This window comes from Acartia tonsa, chromosome 15 (genome assembly GCF_053477335.1).
Source record: "Acartia tonsa isolate MP-2025a chromosome 15, ASM5347733v1, whole genome shotgun sequence".
Classification (NCBI taxonomy): domain Eukaryota; kingdom Metazoa; phylum Arthropoda; class Copepoda; order Calanoida; family Acartiidae; genus Acartia; species Acartia tonsa.
In genome coordinates, this window is record NC_137274.1 from 16,528,470 (window position 1) to 16,543,105 (window position 14,636).

Here is a 14,636-nt window from a genome sequence, read left to right on the forward strand (position 1 = left end):
AAGTATGGGGACTGCTAGTTTAGAACCAACCAATCAAAATTCAATATAAATACGCCAAGAATTTAATTTACAGATTTTGTTTTTATAAATCATAATTCATCGTCCGTTGTCTTATCTCTTATATATATAGATATATACAAATATTTATATAATCAATAAAATATACATTTAAAAAATAAGTTAAAAAGATTAGGATATTATTTTTGATTCGGTATTAATAGTTATTTCTAAAACATAGGGTCCGTCAGTACGTCTTTGCAAATCCTTATAAAAAAGTAACAGAATCTGTGTTTGTGTGTGTGTGTGTAAGGATCTCATTAACCACTGAACTGATATGGTTATCCTCATAGGTTCTGGGAAGGTTTATAACTATTTGGGGGCGGATGCAACAACCCTTACAAAAGAAATCGCTACTAGAAAATGATGACTCCCCTCCAAAAATTCTAATACTGCAAAAGTCTGAGGTTTGACTTTTTCACCGCCTCTAGGGGTGCAGCTGCTAGTATAAAAATAAATTACTAAATATAATGTTCGTTGAATTTAACAATGTATAAGATGACTTTTTAGTACCGAATCTACTCTAAAATTCATTTTGTCTGTCCGTCAATCAGTGTCATATGTGACGTCATAAAAATACGTATATAGCAGAGGGATGAGAGGAGAAGTTGGAAGGCTACCCCTAAAAAAGAGAGGGATTTTTATGACGTCACACATGGCTTTTTGAGCTTTCTCTTATGTAAGGTAAATGTAATTTTTTGAAAGGTTTCGTGATTTTCTGTTTGTTTTCTCATATTCTCTCTGTTTTTTCATTATAATGAGAACTATACACCCGCTCTCTAACTGACATTGTCTGTTTGTTCGAAACAGCGTATAGTGCCTCAATTAAATGACGTCATACAATAAAATGACCAATGATAGGCCATTTATTGTATGACGTAATTTTTTTGGCGTCTTTTTAAGCTGTCTCTGTTCGTACATTCCATGATTTTTTTTGCTTCGCTACTGATGGATGTTGTAATCACTGTTTTTAAAAAATATAGAAGTACAATCCCACACCACAGTAATGGTTTATATATATAGAATATACACTTTTGGTGCGAAAGTAGAGATTTTCATCCATTTTCTTATCCCTATATGTCTCTGATAATCATTTTCAATATGGTTTCAAAATCCATTAATATCCGCTAAAATAAAATCGGTTTTCAGACATAATGGAAAATTATGTAGAGCTTTGTATTACAGACAGTTTTCTGCGAATATTTGATTTGACTAAAGCTGGATCAAAATCCCCCCCCCCCCTCCATTTTTTATTAACTTGTGGGTCAAGTGCAATTCTCAGTAAAAAGTTCCTGGTAACGATTATTAACTTTTAAGGCTTCTAACGGCCAAATGGTGGAACGTATAGATTATGCTCGCACAAAATTTCAACCAACAAAATAAGGCCTACAAATAATTTGGAATAGTCATTTAATCAATAATGAACAGTTATCTCGCAGTGCATATAAATGAGTAAAAAAGACTTGTTTTACGGGTTTTTTCTTTAGTGAAGCTTTCCCTGTGCAGCTAGCAGCCTTTAAAAGCTTTTTTAGAGATAATCAAATCTACAAGTTATCAAAAAATGGAGGGGGGGGGGGGAGCATATAGCTTTAGTGAAATATTATAGGATAGTTATTTATCGTATCTTATTATAGACAGATTTCTGCTAAGGTTAATTTGAAAAATCAAAAGATTCAAACCAGTATCCTTAGATCCTTTCTTTCTAACAGGCAGGGGTAGCTATTCTAACAATCAATTCTACAAAAAAAATCACGAAACCTTTAATATATCATGGAAATATATTTTGTTTATCATGGAGCTGAAGAGGGGTGGGTAAGAAGGGGAGGAAAAGGGGAAGGGAGTTGTGGGGGGAAATTTTCCTTTAGAATTATTTGTCAGAATATCATTTCCTTTTTCCTGCTTACAGGGATCTTAAGGGATAAGACAATAAACGATAAATTAATGTACACAACCAATTACAACAAACATTATTATTATTGGTGGAACAGTTTGTAAACTGATGGTTTGTACCACCTAATCAAGAACTAATAAATAGTCCCCAATAGTCCTCTATAACTTTATTAAGGGAACTATTGTACTATAGAACTTTGAGTACCAGTGTATTTTACAGTCAAATGTCCCCTCCCTTTTCGATAATTCTTAAACAATTTAAAGAGGAATTTGTCACTGTGTGCATTAAAATTGCAATGGTTAGAACCGTTTTTTGAGAATCATTTTTTTGTTGAAAATTTCACATTTTGAAAAAAACAATATTTCTTTTGAACTGCTTGGTCATCTGTTCGGGCTTCCAACAATGGAAAACCTAAAAAAAAGAAAAAATGATTACAAATTGGCTATAAAAGGTGTAAATTTGACAAAAATCAATATTGTTTGTATTTTTGTCGCTTGATATAAAATAAATGGATGTGCTAGAAACTTATATATGGCAGTTACTTTATATAAGACTAGCGGCTACGCCCCTGGAGGCCTCTAGGGCCACTTGAGGAGGGTGGAGTTGAATTCAATAACCCAATTTATTATTTTAGATTTGAAAAGTAAACGTAAAAAAAAATTTTAAACGGGGAATGGTCGCCCCCTTCCCCCTTCTTCAATATTAGTTTTTAAGAAAATTGTGGGATCTATTTTCCATTCATTGTCCTATCCCATAATATCATTGGCTTTACCTGTAGGGTAAAACATTGTTCTTTTCTCTGCAGACACGTTTGTGGTTCAACCAATCTCTCTCCTGACAACTCTGACTACAATACCTGAATAATATAATATATATAGTATATTGCTGGTTATCTGAAGTGGTGTTTCTGTATACTCATACAGCATATCTACTCCCATTTGCAGTTCAATCTATTTCGTTCTTGACAACTTTGGCTACAATACCTGAATAATATGATAGATATAGTATATTACTAGGTATCTGTAGCAGGGTTTCTGTATACTCATACATTATATCTAGACCCGTTTGTGAATCAACCAATCTTTTGCTTCTGACAACTCTGACTACATTACCTAAATAATATAATAGAAATAGTATATTACTGGGTATCTGTAGTGGGATTTCTGTATACTCATACAGTAAACTAGACCCGTTTGTGGTTTAACCAATATTGCTCCTGAAAACTCTGGCTACAATACCTAAATAATATAATAGATATAGTATGCTACTGGTTATCTGTAGTGGGGTTTCAGACATGTTTGTGGTTCAACCAATCTCCCTAATACCTGAATAGTATAATAGATATAGTATATTGCCTGGTATCCGTAGCCAGGGTTTCTGTATCTTATCCAGTATATCTGTTTATAGTTAATACAGTCTTTTCCTTTAACTTTGACCACAATACCTGAATAATATAATAGATATAGTATATTCCTGGGTATCTGTAGCGGGGTTTCTGTAACCTTGTACAGTATATCTAGACCCATTTGTGGTTCAACCAATTTTTCACTTGTGACAACTCTGACTAAAATACCTAAATAATATAATAGAAATAGTACATAACTGGGTATCTGTAGCAGGGTTTCTGTAACCCCGCCTAGTATATCTAGATCCGTTTGTGGTTTAACCAATCTCGCTCTTGACAATTCAGGCTATAATACCTAAATAATAAATTAGAAATATCATATTGCTAAGTATCTGTAGTGGGGTTTCTGTAACCTTGTACAGTGCATCTAGACTCGTTTGTGGTTCAACCAATCTTTCGCTTGTAACAACTTTCTGGCTACAATACCTAAATAATATAATAGAAATAGTATATTGCTGGGTTTCTGTATCTTATCCAGTATATCTAGACCCCTTTGTAGCTCAAACATTCTTCCTTTTTTAAAAATATTTATATAAAATTTATATAAAAAAGAGTCCCTAGAGGCCTCTAGGAAAGAATCCGCTCGTAGTAGATATAGTAAATGGACAAACTTTTAAAAAAGTCCTAGCAGACAAACACCTTTGTTTCTTTTTTTGGAAATATATACCGTAAGTTTCTATTATAACCTGCATTTGTGGCTCAATACGTAGCGCATCCGCTTGTAGTTAGGAAGGTGATATTTTTAAATGTGGGCTGAACACCACATCATAACTTAAGACTTTAAATATGGTTCCTACTGCTACCATGTCAGGTGCGCAAAAAAAATAGTTACAGTAGAGGGAATGCCTTGGGCCAAAACAGGCGCAACTTATCATAAAGCACAGTTAGGACTTCTAAGACAAAGTTCATACAATCAAAAGATTGGTAGTCTATAGGGTGACTATCTATCTATCTAACTATCCATATATCCATCTTTCTATCTATCTATCTATCTATCTATCTATCTATCTAACTATCCATATATCCATCTAGCTATCTATCTATCTATATACCTTGCTAACTGACACCTGCCACAGATAGAGAATTCTCTGAGTTTATTTTCAATGGCTATGCAGGGGGCAAATCTGAAATTTATTTGTATAAAAACTTTGTACCCAACTGTATTGGAAATCACCAATGAAAAAACAAGATAATTGTAAAAATTTGTTGCCAAAAAATATAGCAATCAAAATGCTTATAAATACGTTTTCTATATTGTACCTTATTGTTTCATAACTCAGCATGCAAAGTTTTAATTTGATAGGACGATGCTTTCATGTTTAAATTTAAGAAACATTCGCTATTTTATTAAAAAATAAAAGTTACAGAAAACGCATCAATAATAATTTTCAATAGAAAAAATCTTTAAACTATAATACAGAAATAGTCATGTATCTCATCAGGGGCGACCAAGCTTTTTAATTTTTTTTACTGGGTTGGTAATTTGCTTTTCGGGGGGGGGGGGTAAAATTTGCTTGGGGGGGGTAATTACCCCCCCTGAAATCTGTTGGCAGGGGTGAACATTTTGGTGAGGGGGTAATTTAATAATGTAAAAAGGTACCTACCTAATAATGAAATACTATTAAATACCCCCAGGGTAGAGGTATATTTAAATGTGGGGGAGGTAATCACCCCTTTACCCCCCCCCCCCTTGAACGTCCTTGTATAATCTCATTGTACTACGAACAGGTTTCCGCAGATATGAAATACATAATTTTTCAGTATGGCTAATAACCGATTATAATCAAGCGTTTTTGAAGCCATACTGATTGGGCTGTTTATTAAACTAAACGTTTTATTATTCGTTGGCTTATCAACTTTGGGGACCAACGTAAATTTAGATTAGATGGATCATTAAGTTGAGTGTTAAAACGTTTCAACCAATAATTATAATCTACAGAAGGGGTAATTTTGACTATCATCATTTAGGATGTACATCAATTTATCGGCCATTGTCTTATCCCATTATATAAGTGTACCTGCACTCATGATGCCAGCTGGAGTCATCCTCTAGTTCTATAAGATCTCCAGTAGGACTCTCAAACTTTATTATCCTACACTCTGTATACTAGATAGATAGATTGATAGTTAGATACATGAATAGATAGAAAGGTTTTATAGGCCATGCGAAAATTCTGTGAACCGTGCGAAGATTTTAATGACCATTTAAAATTTATTTAAACTGTGGGAAGATTTCAAAGACCATGAGAAAATTCTATGAACCGTGGGAAGATTTTATTGGTCGTGTGAAAATTATATGAACTGTGAGAAATAGAAGTCCTTCCTTACCTCGTCTAGGGGATCAAATGGTAATTGTTGTATTGCTGTCCAGTAATAGCTTGACTCCAAATTTAAACCTAAACAAAAACTATTATGTTCAAAACCCAAGCTGATTAATTAAAAAAATATCATCCAAGAATATCCAGATTCAGGTACACTCAAATAACACCTTATGGTGTACCTGTCCTCTAGAGGTTATCCAGGTTCAGGTTCACTAAAATAATACCTTGTGGTGTACCTGTCCTCTAGAGGTTATCCAGGTTCAGGTACACCAAAATAGGACCTTGTGGTGTACCTGTCCTCTAGAGGTTATTCAAGTTCAGGTCACTAAATTAAGACCTTGTGGTGTACCTGTCCTCTAGAGGTTATCCAGGTTCAGGTACTCCAAAATAAGATCTTGTGGTGTACCTGTCCTCTAGAGGGTCTCCAGGTACAGGTACACAAAAATAAGACCTTGAGGTGTACCTGTCCTCTAGAGGGTTATCCAGGTTTAGGTACATAAAAATAGGACCTTGTGGTATACTTGGCCTTAAGAGGTTATCCAGGTTCAGGTACTCCAAAATAAGATTTTGTGGTGTACCTGTCCTCTAGAGGGTCTCCAGGTACAGGTACACCAAAATAGGACCTTGTGGTGTACCTGTCCTCTAGAGGTAATCAAGGTTCAGGTACACCAAAATAATACCTTGTGGTGTACCTGTCCTCTAGAGGTTATCCAGGTTCAGGTACACCAAAATAAGACATTTTCAAGTTATCTAGGTTACCTTTAGTAGCTTCAGATTTGTTGACTGGTGAGTGAGTATCATGTTGACACCATCTGCAATAGTTTAGAGGATTTATTATTCTGTGCCAATAATTAACATTTCAGCTTGCTATTAGGGAGGTATAAGGTTCAAGTCTGAACCACACCGCGTCATATGTTAAAACTGGTAGGCGCAGAACATCCAAAGTGAGAGTTGGGGGGAATATCTTGGCACATGATGGAATAGTTATTTATCACATCATATTATAAACAGCTTTCTGCGGATATAAAAATATACAATTATTAGAGTAAAATTATTTTTTTTCAGCCCCGAAATACATAATTTTTCAGCTGAGAAACGGTTCTAATGCAGTAAATATTGTTTTTAAAATCTTACCTGAATGAAAGTGATTCTGGAATCAGCATCAGGTTTTCCAACCTAAAATTACATAAACCTGTGAATAAGGATGACAATACACATATGTACATAGAGATGCACAACAAAGTCATGGATAGACAAATGTTCAGTGGTCAAGAAAAAAGAGATAATGTGATAACAAAAATAACTTTTTGTAGCTAATTGGATGACTCTAATATTTGAGAACAAAATTTAAAATGTATTGTCGGAGAGGGTGGGAGAGGGGGGGGGGGGAGATAGAGTATCTTGACATACTAAAACCTTTATGATGCTGATTGCTTCTTTCTAAATCTATCAATTTATCTACCAATCATCGTATTTGTTGTACAACATTTCAATCAATTTATCTATCAATCAATAGGTATATAGATAAAACAATATTTCAATCAACATATCAATATTAATAACTTTATATAAAATTCAATCTAAAATCTATTAATTAATCTATCTATCAATCTATCAATCAATATATCAATCAATATATCAATCAATCTATCAATCAATCTATCAATCAATCTATCAATCAATCTATCAATCAATTTATCAATCAATCAATCTATCAATCAATCTATCAACCAATCTATCAATCAATCTATCAATCAATCTATCAATCAATCTATCAATCAATCTATCAATCAATCTATCAATCAATCTATCAATCAATCTATCAATCAATCTATCAATCAATCTATCAATCAATCTATCAATCAATCTATCAATCAATCTATCAATCAATCTATCAATAAATCTATCAATCAATCTATCAATCAATCTATCAATCAATCTATCAATCAATCTATCAATCTATCAATCAATCTATCAATCAATCTATCAATCAATATATCAATCAATCTATCAATCAATATATCAATCAATCTATTAATCAATCTATCAATCAATCAATCTACCAATCTATTAATCTATCAATCAATCTATCAATCAATCTATCAATCAATATATCAATCAATCTATCAATCAATATATCAATCAATCTATTAATCAATCTATCAATCAATCAATCTACCAATCTATCAATCTATCAATTAATTAATGTTACCTATTATCCATGGTGATACAGTTCTTATGTACCACCTCCATACCCTGTGGTATGTCACCATTATACTTCTTCCTGAAAGGGTTGAAACAGATGTTATTCATAGTATGGAGCAATTTTTAAAAAGTTAAAATCATATTTCTTTAAATGGATATATAAGTAAATGGATATTGTAACAGTATACATTTTCTTGTATTCATTCGAATCCGGTGGATAGGAACCGGTTCTCATCCATACGAAAAATCTATGTCTAGCATCATGTTATATCCAGCTTTCTACGAATATAGAAATGTACAATCATAAGATTAAAACTAGTTTTTTTAGCCGGTGACTTCGTCACCTCGGGGCTTAAAAAAACTAGTTTTAATCTCATAATTGTACATTCTATATCCGCGGAAAGCCGTTTATAATACGATGCGAGAAATAACTATTATCGTCATTTAGGTTGCTACTATAGTCCTCATTTATTGGTCTGTGGGTCCCTTTCGCCCAATGTCTAACCTTTTTTTTGGGGGGGGGGGGGGGGTTAAAAACGTTACTTTTTGAAGTAAAATGAAAACTTCAACTTATGAAAAAAAACGACAGAGAGAAAGACTGATGATGTATTTTTTTATTATTATTAATTACATTAATACAAAAATTAAAAGTTAAAATAAAAAGTTAAGCACTGATAATTGCCCCTGTTAAATATATTGAAAATCAGTTTTTTGCTTTTCCTAAAAATGAGCGGGGGACTTAACCCTGCAGATCTATTCAGTACCTAGCAGAACCTAACCTAAAGTATGTAAACAAACCAAAAAACTTCACCCCTCTTTTTAAAATTAATTTTAAATATAAGAGAGGGGTTAGGTATCAGTGTTTGACAAGGCGTTTGAGGGGGAGAGGTGGGAGTTACCTCCGTTCAATTTTCAATTGTAGTTTTGAAAAGAAAAGATTTTTTTTGTGAGGGGGAAGGGGGAGATAAATTTGTATTGTAGTGGCGATCCTATTTAGGAAAGTAATGATATCCTCCCCAATTATAGTTATAAACCTTTCCCAAACAATGCCACATTTTAGAGGAGAACCATATTGGTTCAGCGGTGAATGAGTTCCTTCAATTCAAAAGACAGATAGTCATCCTGTTACTTTTATACAATAGCTACAAAACTAAGGCAAATATCCGTTTTATTAGCTAATCTTTATATATTTCAACCTATCTGTCTGTCCGTCCGTTCGCAGAATACATGTTTATAATAAGTTGATGTTTTTTTTCAATTTTCTCGAATGTTATTATAGATAGACATTAGAGTAAAACACTGGAGGGGGAAAGAGTTAAATAACTGTATTTCTATAATCACAATGACCTTGTGCCGACTCTCAATTGGGTCTTTGGAATTCAACCAAAATGGTGTCGTGGATATTAACATAGCCAAGTAGCAGAAAACAATTTGCTAGTAGATGGAAAAGGTCATTGGAGAGGGGGGGTGTAGGTTATACATCTATACTATAAATCTGTTAGATAGACGTCTGAATTTTTTTGTGAAGATTTTCCTTACCATAAGTAGTTGTGGAAATATTCTCCAGATACTGGATGTACAAATGGATGGACAGAGGGATGGACAACAGACATATGGGCATACACACATACACCACGTCCATTGGGGTCTATCTGCAAATATAGATAGATAGATTAGTAAAATTAATTAAAAGATTTTTTAAAAATCTTCTAAATTTTATTGAAAAAATCTGCGAATGCTATTGTCATTTTTAGCATTAAAAGATTGTAACTGAAGATTGATATGATATGTAAGTCCAGTGTTTAAACGTTTAAATTTGACAATGAAATCCTTAAAATTGTGAATAGATAGACATATAAATAGATAGATAGAAAGATAGACATAAAAATAGATAAATCGAAAGATAGATAGAAATATAAATAGTTAAATAGATAGATAGAAAGATATACATATATATAGATAGAGAGAAAGATAGACAGACATATAAATAAATAGATAAATAGATAGATACACATATAAATAAATAGATAGAGAGATAGATAGACATATAAATAAATAGATAAATAGATAGATACACATATAAATAAATAGATAGAGAGATAGATAGACATATAAATAAATAGATAAATAGATAGATAGACATATAAATAAATAGATAAATAGATAGATAGACATATAAATAAATAGATAGAGAGAAAGATAGACTTATAGATAGATAGATAAAAATATAGACATATAAATAAATAGATAAATAGAAAATATACCTTCACTTTTGGTTTAAAAGAAAAATGGTCAACGGTAGAAATTTGGTCAGCATCTATCAGTAAATATTTCATCTAAAATTTAATAGTTAATTCCAGTATGGCTTTGAAACCGATTAATATCCGCTGGTTTAGAACCAGTTTTCAGCCATACTAAAAAAACTCATGTATAGCATCATATTACAGACAATTTTATAAGAATATGAAAATAAGAATCAAAAAAGTAATACCAGTTTTGTTAGCCATGGCATTTGGCCCCTCATGGCTAACAAAACTGGTTTTAATCTTATAATTTGTATTTCAATATCCGCGGAAAGCTGTCTATAATACGATGTAATAAAAGCTTTTTATCGAATCATATCATAGACAGCTTTCCGCAGATAGACGAATGCAAAGGATATTAGGTTTTAATGCCATACTGTCACATGTTTATTTATTTCATCATTGTATAGACAGCTTTTCGAGGATAGTAAATTATTGAACTAATATATTGTTTTGGTCCCTCAGGGTCAACAAAAGTAGAATTAATCTTTTCATTTGTCATTCTACTATCAGCGGAAATCTGTACATTTTAGAGATATATGATATTTATGAAAAGTCACAGCATTTTTAAAAGCGAAGCTTATCTATAATTAGGGTCGGTCCGTCCTTCCGTACATCCGTCCGGGATAGTTAGCTTTTATTCGTTAATTTAGGTATGTTAGAATTGTCCAATCGATTTCAAACTTTGCATGGTGATTCCTGTAGTAGTTAGGTAGGATTTAGAAAGCGTAGCAACTCTATAATCATTACCAGAATGTCCGTACGTCCATTTTAAACAAGTTGATTTTTTTACTTTTTTAATAACAATTTTTTTATGTGATAAAATCATCCGATTGATCTGATTTTCTGATTACTGATTCCTATTACAATAAGGTACAATATTATGTGCGAAGCATCTCTATAATCAAGTATTAAAAATGTCAGTATGTCCTTAAACAGAATTCTGTATTTAAGAAGATTTGCAACAAATTTAGGTATAATTTTTTCATATTTTGTATATTTAGTTCTGACACTCAACAAAAGTTAATGTCCGTTTGTCCTACCGTTTCAGAGCTTTGCTTTTATGGATGTTGCCATTCTTGTTTTCATAGCGATACGGAGGGGCATTTAATTACACTGGGGCCCAAAGTTCTTTAATCACTTTATTTTATTCGTTGACTCTAAAACTTTGGATACTTCTACTAAATTTTGATTGGTTAGGTGTCAACCACACGTTTCAACCAATCTATCTATCTATCTATCTATCTATCTATATATCTATCTATCTATCTATCTATCTATCTATCTATCTATCTATCTATCTATCTATCTATCTATCTATCTATCTATCTATCTATCTATCTATCTATCTATCTATCTATCTATCTATCTATCTATCTATCTATCTATCTATATATATATATATCTATCTATCTATCTATCTATCTATCTATCTATCTATCTATCTATCTATCTATCTATCTATCTATCTATCTATCTATATATATATATATCTATCTATCTATCTATCTATCTATCTATCTATCTATCTATCTATCTATCTATCTATCTATCTATCTATCTATCTATCTATCTATCTATCTATCTATCTATCTATCTATCTATCTATCTATCTATCTATCTATCTATCTATCTATCTATCTATCTATCTATCTATCTATCTATCTATCTATCTATCTATCTCACCTTGCCAGCAGCTCTTCCCAACCGAATTATGCCTGGTAACAATTATTTCATTGGTTACTTTTTTTTCCATTGCCCAACCCCTGCAGGGGGAGGCTAACCCTGAAGGGATAATAAGTACCTAATATAACCGAACCTAACCTAACCGCACCGAAAGTACTAAACAAACACCTCAATAACGAAGCAGCTTTTGCCTAAGAAGGTACTTTAAGGGAAACGCCTTAATAGTTATACTTAGGGTGGAGATTAATGTGCCGTCAATTGTTCTTTCACTGTTTCCTTAAAACATTATCTCCCAGATATATAAAGGGATAAGACAGTGGCCGATAAATTGATGTACATCCCTATTAATTAAACACAAATTTACCTCTTCTGTAGATTAAAACTAATGGTTGAAACGTTTGGACAATTAACTTAATCATTTAAACAAATAAAATTCACTAAAGTCCCCAAAGTTGTTAGGCCAACGAATAAGAAAACGTTATTATAAAACATTGGGGACTAGTGTTATAATAGCAATAGCCCATTGACCCGCCCTTCAACGGCTTAAATGTATATTAGAAACAATGATGGTATTCATAAAAGCTGTAATGGTAAGACAAACGAATATTAACACTTGTAGAGTGTCAGAACTGAATAAGCTGACTTTTTGGGCTATGTGTTCAAAATAACTAAAACCAACCCACGAACTATGTTAAGAAGAAGAACTCAATCAGTTTAGAAGTTAATTGAAATCTTAATCTAAAAACTTTACTACTTTATTTAATAAAGTATATTATTTTTAAAGTTTAATTAACCAATGAACCTAAAGTGGATCTTGAAGTTACATTCTCCTCATCCTTTGGAAGTTTCATTTTATTGTTATTTTTAATATCTGAAAAATTTAAGTTTGTCAAACTTGATTAACAATAAATGTATAAGCATGGATGTACATATAATCCAGACAACTACCTGTCCCAAGTGGTGGGAACCATTTCACGCCTGCTAGCAAATTGTGTTCTGCTCTTTGGTAGCCACTTGGCTGAGATTCAAAAACCCAATTGAAAGTTGGCAAAGGGTTCCGACCCCACACGGGTAGAGTTACGTATAGCTTGTGCCCCCTCTATTATTTTACTTTAATGGCATAACATGTCGTGCATAAATTATTGGGGAGATACGGAAAGTGTCATGAGTGACGTCATAAAAAGGAATGATGAGAGGAAAGGAAGCCCCTAAAAAAGAGAGGTATTTTTTATGACGTCACACATTAAAAGCAGCTGAGATAGCACCATAGCATTACGGACTAAAGGACAGACAAAGTGAATTATAGAATACTAGTAGCTTCGCCCCTAGAGGACTTTAGGGGCAATTGATGTGATGAAGGGTTGAGTTCGATCCCCCCATATTTTTTTGGGGTGGCCAGTCATTTTTTTTTCTATGGGCAATTTCTCTAGGGAATTTGTTGTTACCCTCCCCCAAAATAGTTATAATCACTCCCAGAACCTATGAGAAGCTACCCTGTAAAGGTTAACCATACTGGTTCAGCGATTAGCGAGATCCTTCTCTACAGACAAAAAAAGTTACTACTTTATATATAGGATATCTGCTACTAATTAATTGACTTTTCAATTAAATTTTAAAAATAATATTTTCTTTAAATCGTATTTCTACCAAATCATAATGGATGGACGGGTATGCATGAAAGCTTTTCTATAATTAGGGTCGGTCTGTCCGTCCGAGAAAGTTAGCTTTTTTTGTTAATTTAGGCATGTTAGAATTATCCTATCGATTTCAAACATTGCATGGTGATTTCTGTAGTAGTTAGGTAGGATTTAGAAAGCGTAGCAACTCTAGAATCATTACCAGAATGTCCGTACGTCCCTTTTCAACATGTTGATTTTTTACTTTTTAAAAGCGAAGCTTTTCTATAATTAGGGTCGGTCCGTCCGAACGTCTGTCCGTCCGTCCGTAACGGTTAGCTTTTTTCGTTAATTTAGGCATGTTAATATTGTGCTATCGATTTCAAACTTTGCATGGTGATTCCTGTAGAAGTTAGGTACGAGTTAGAAAGCGTAGCAACTCTATAATCATTACCAGAATGTCCGTAAGTCCATTTTAATCTTTTTTTTTACTTTTTAACAACACATTTTTAAGTGATCTAATTATCCGATTGTTCTGGTTTTTGGTATATTGATTCCTGGGACAACAAAGTATACAATTATAAGCAAATCAACTCTATAATCAAATCCTAAAAATATAAGTATGTCCGTAAACATTATCCTGTACCAAGAAGTTTTTCAACAAATTTACTCACAATTTTGCTTTGACTCTTATACATTTATATTCTGATTATTTAGTTCTGACACTATACAAGTGTTAATGTCCGTTTGTCCTACCGTTTCAGAGCTTCGCTTTTATGGATGCTGTCATCCTTGTTTGTTTACAAACAACACGAAAGAAATGTATTATGTAAAAATTAAATCTTCTTTTATCTTGTTTTAAATGTTTTAAAGCAAATTATTTAATAGATTGAATAAAATTTAAATAGATTTTTCTTATCCTTTAAGGTTGTAAGTTTTTGTTGATAAGCTTAGGCTAATTAAAATTGGTTTTGACGTTTCGGTGCTTTCCCATAAGTGGCCGGATGTTCAATTTAATTGTCACTTAAAATCACAATTCTAAATTGAAAATCAATAGAATAATTATATCACACAATTGAAATTTATAGAAATCTTAAAAATTTACAAAGCTATACATCCAATGAAGTATTTTTTTTTCACTTGTTCTTTAAG

The 14,636-nt window shown here is 32.5% G+C and overlaps 2 protein-coding genes and 1 long non-coding RNA gene across 3 annotated transcripts; all 3 read right to left on the minus strand.

The window, feature by feature from the left end:
- Positions 1-2,134: 2,134 nt before the first annotated feature.
- Positions 2,135-6,674, minus strand: LOC145306954 (zinc finger MYND domain-containing protein 19-like). The gene is made up of 7 exons (XM_080149294.1): positions 6,670-6,674; positions 6,434-6,486; positions 5,682-5,749; positions 5,372-5,460; positions 4,406-4,477; positions 2,721-2,804; positions 2,135-2,359 (listed from the first exon to the last, which is right to left on the minus strand). Exons 1-7 carry the CDS (start codon positions 6,672-6,674, stop codon positions 2,329-2,331), a joined length of 402 nt encoding a protein of 133 aa, XP_080005420.1. The 3' UTR covers positions 2,135-2,328.
- Positions 6,675-6,789: 115 nt separating this feature from the next.
- Positions 6,790-9,536, minus strand: LOC145307215 (zinc finger MYND domain-containing protein 19-like). The gene is made up of 3 exons (XM_080149594.1): positions 9,419-9,536; positions 7,887-7,958; positions 6,790-6,850 (listed from the first exon to the last, which is right to left on the minus strand). Exons 1-3 carry the CDS (start codon positions 9,490-9,492, stop codon positions 6,805-6,807), a joined length of 192 nt encoding a protein of 63 aa, XP_080005720.1. The 5' UTR covers positions 9,493-9,536; the 3' UTR covers positions 6,790-6,804.
- Positions 9,537-10,140: 604 nt separating this feature from the next.
- Positions 10,141-12,741, minus strand: LOC145307216 (uncharacterized). Its single transcript, XR_013875350.1, has 3 exons — positions 12,671-12,741; positions 11,869-11,900; positions 10,141-10,215 (listed from the first exon to the last, which is right to left on the minus strand). It is a non-coding gene; the product is annotated as an uncharacterized LOC145307216 (long non-coding RNA).
- Between the last annotated feature and the right edge of the window lie 1,895 nt (positions 12,742-14,636).

What these genes read in the sequence shown, in the direction of transcription:
- LOC145307215 (XM_080149594.1), bottom strand. Translation starts at nt 9,492, where the DNA reads ATGTCTGTTGTCCATCCCTCTGTCCATCCATTTGTACATCCAGTATCT. An exon ending in TATTTCCACAACTACTTATG is followed by an intron (nt 7,959 to 9,418) that starts GTAAGGAAAATC and finishes CAACCCTTTCAG; the next exon opens with GAAGAAGTATAATGGTGACA. An exon ending in TGTATCACCATGGATAATAG is followed by an intron (nt 6,851 to 7,886) that starts GTAACATTAATT and finishes ATGTAATTTTAG; the next exon opens with GTTGGAAAACCTGATGCTGA.
- LOC145306954 (XM_080149294.1), bottom strand. An exon ending in CAAATCTGAAGCTACTAAAG is followed by an intron (nt 5,750 to 6,433) that starts GTAACCTAGATA and finishes GTTTTTGTTTAG; the next exon opens with GTTTAAATTTGGAGTCAAGC. An exon ending in AGCTGGCATCATGAGTGCAG is followed by an intron (nt 4,478 to 5,371) that starts GTACACTTATAT and finishes AATAAATTTCAG; the next exon opens with ATTTGCCCCCTGCATAGCCA.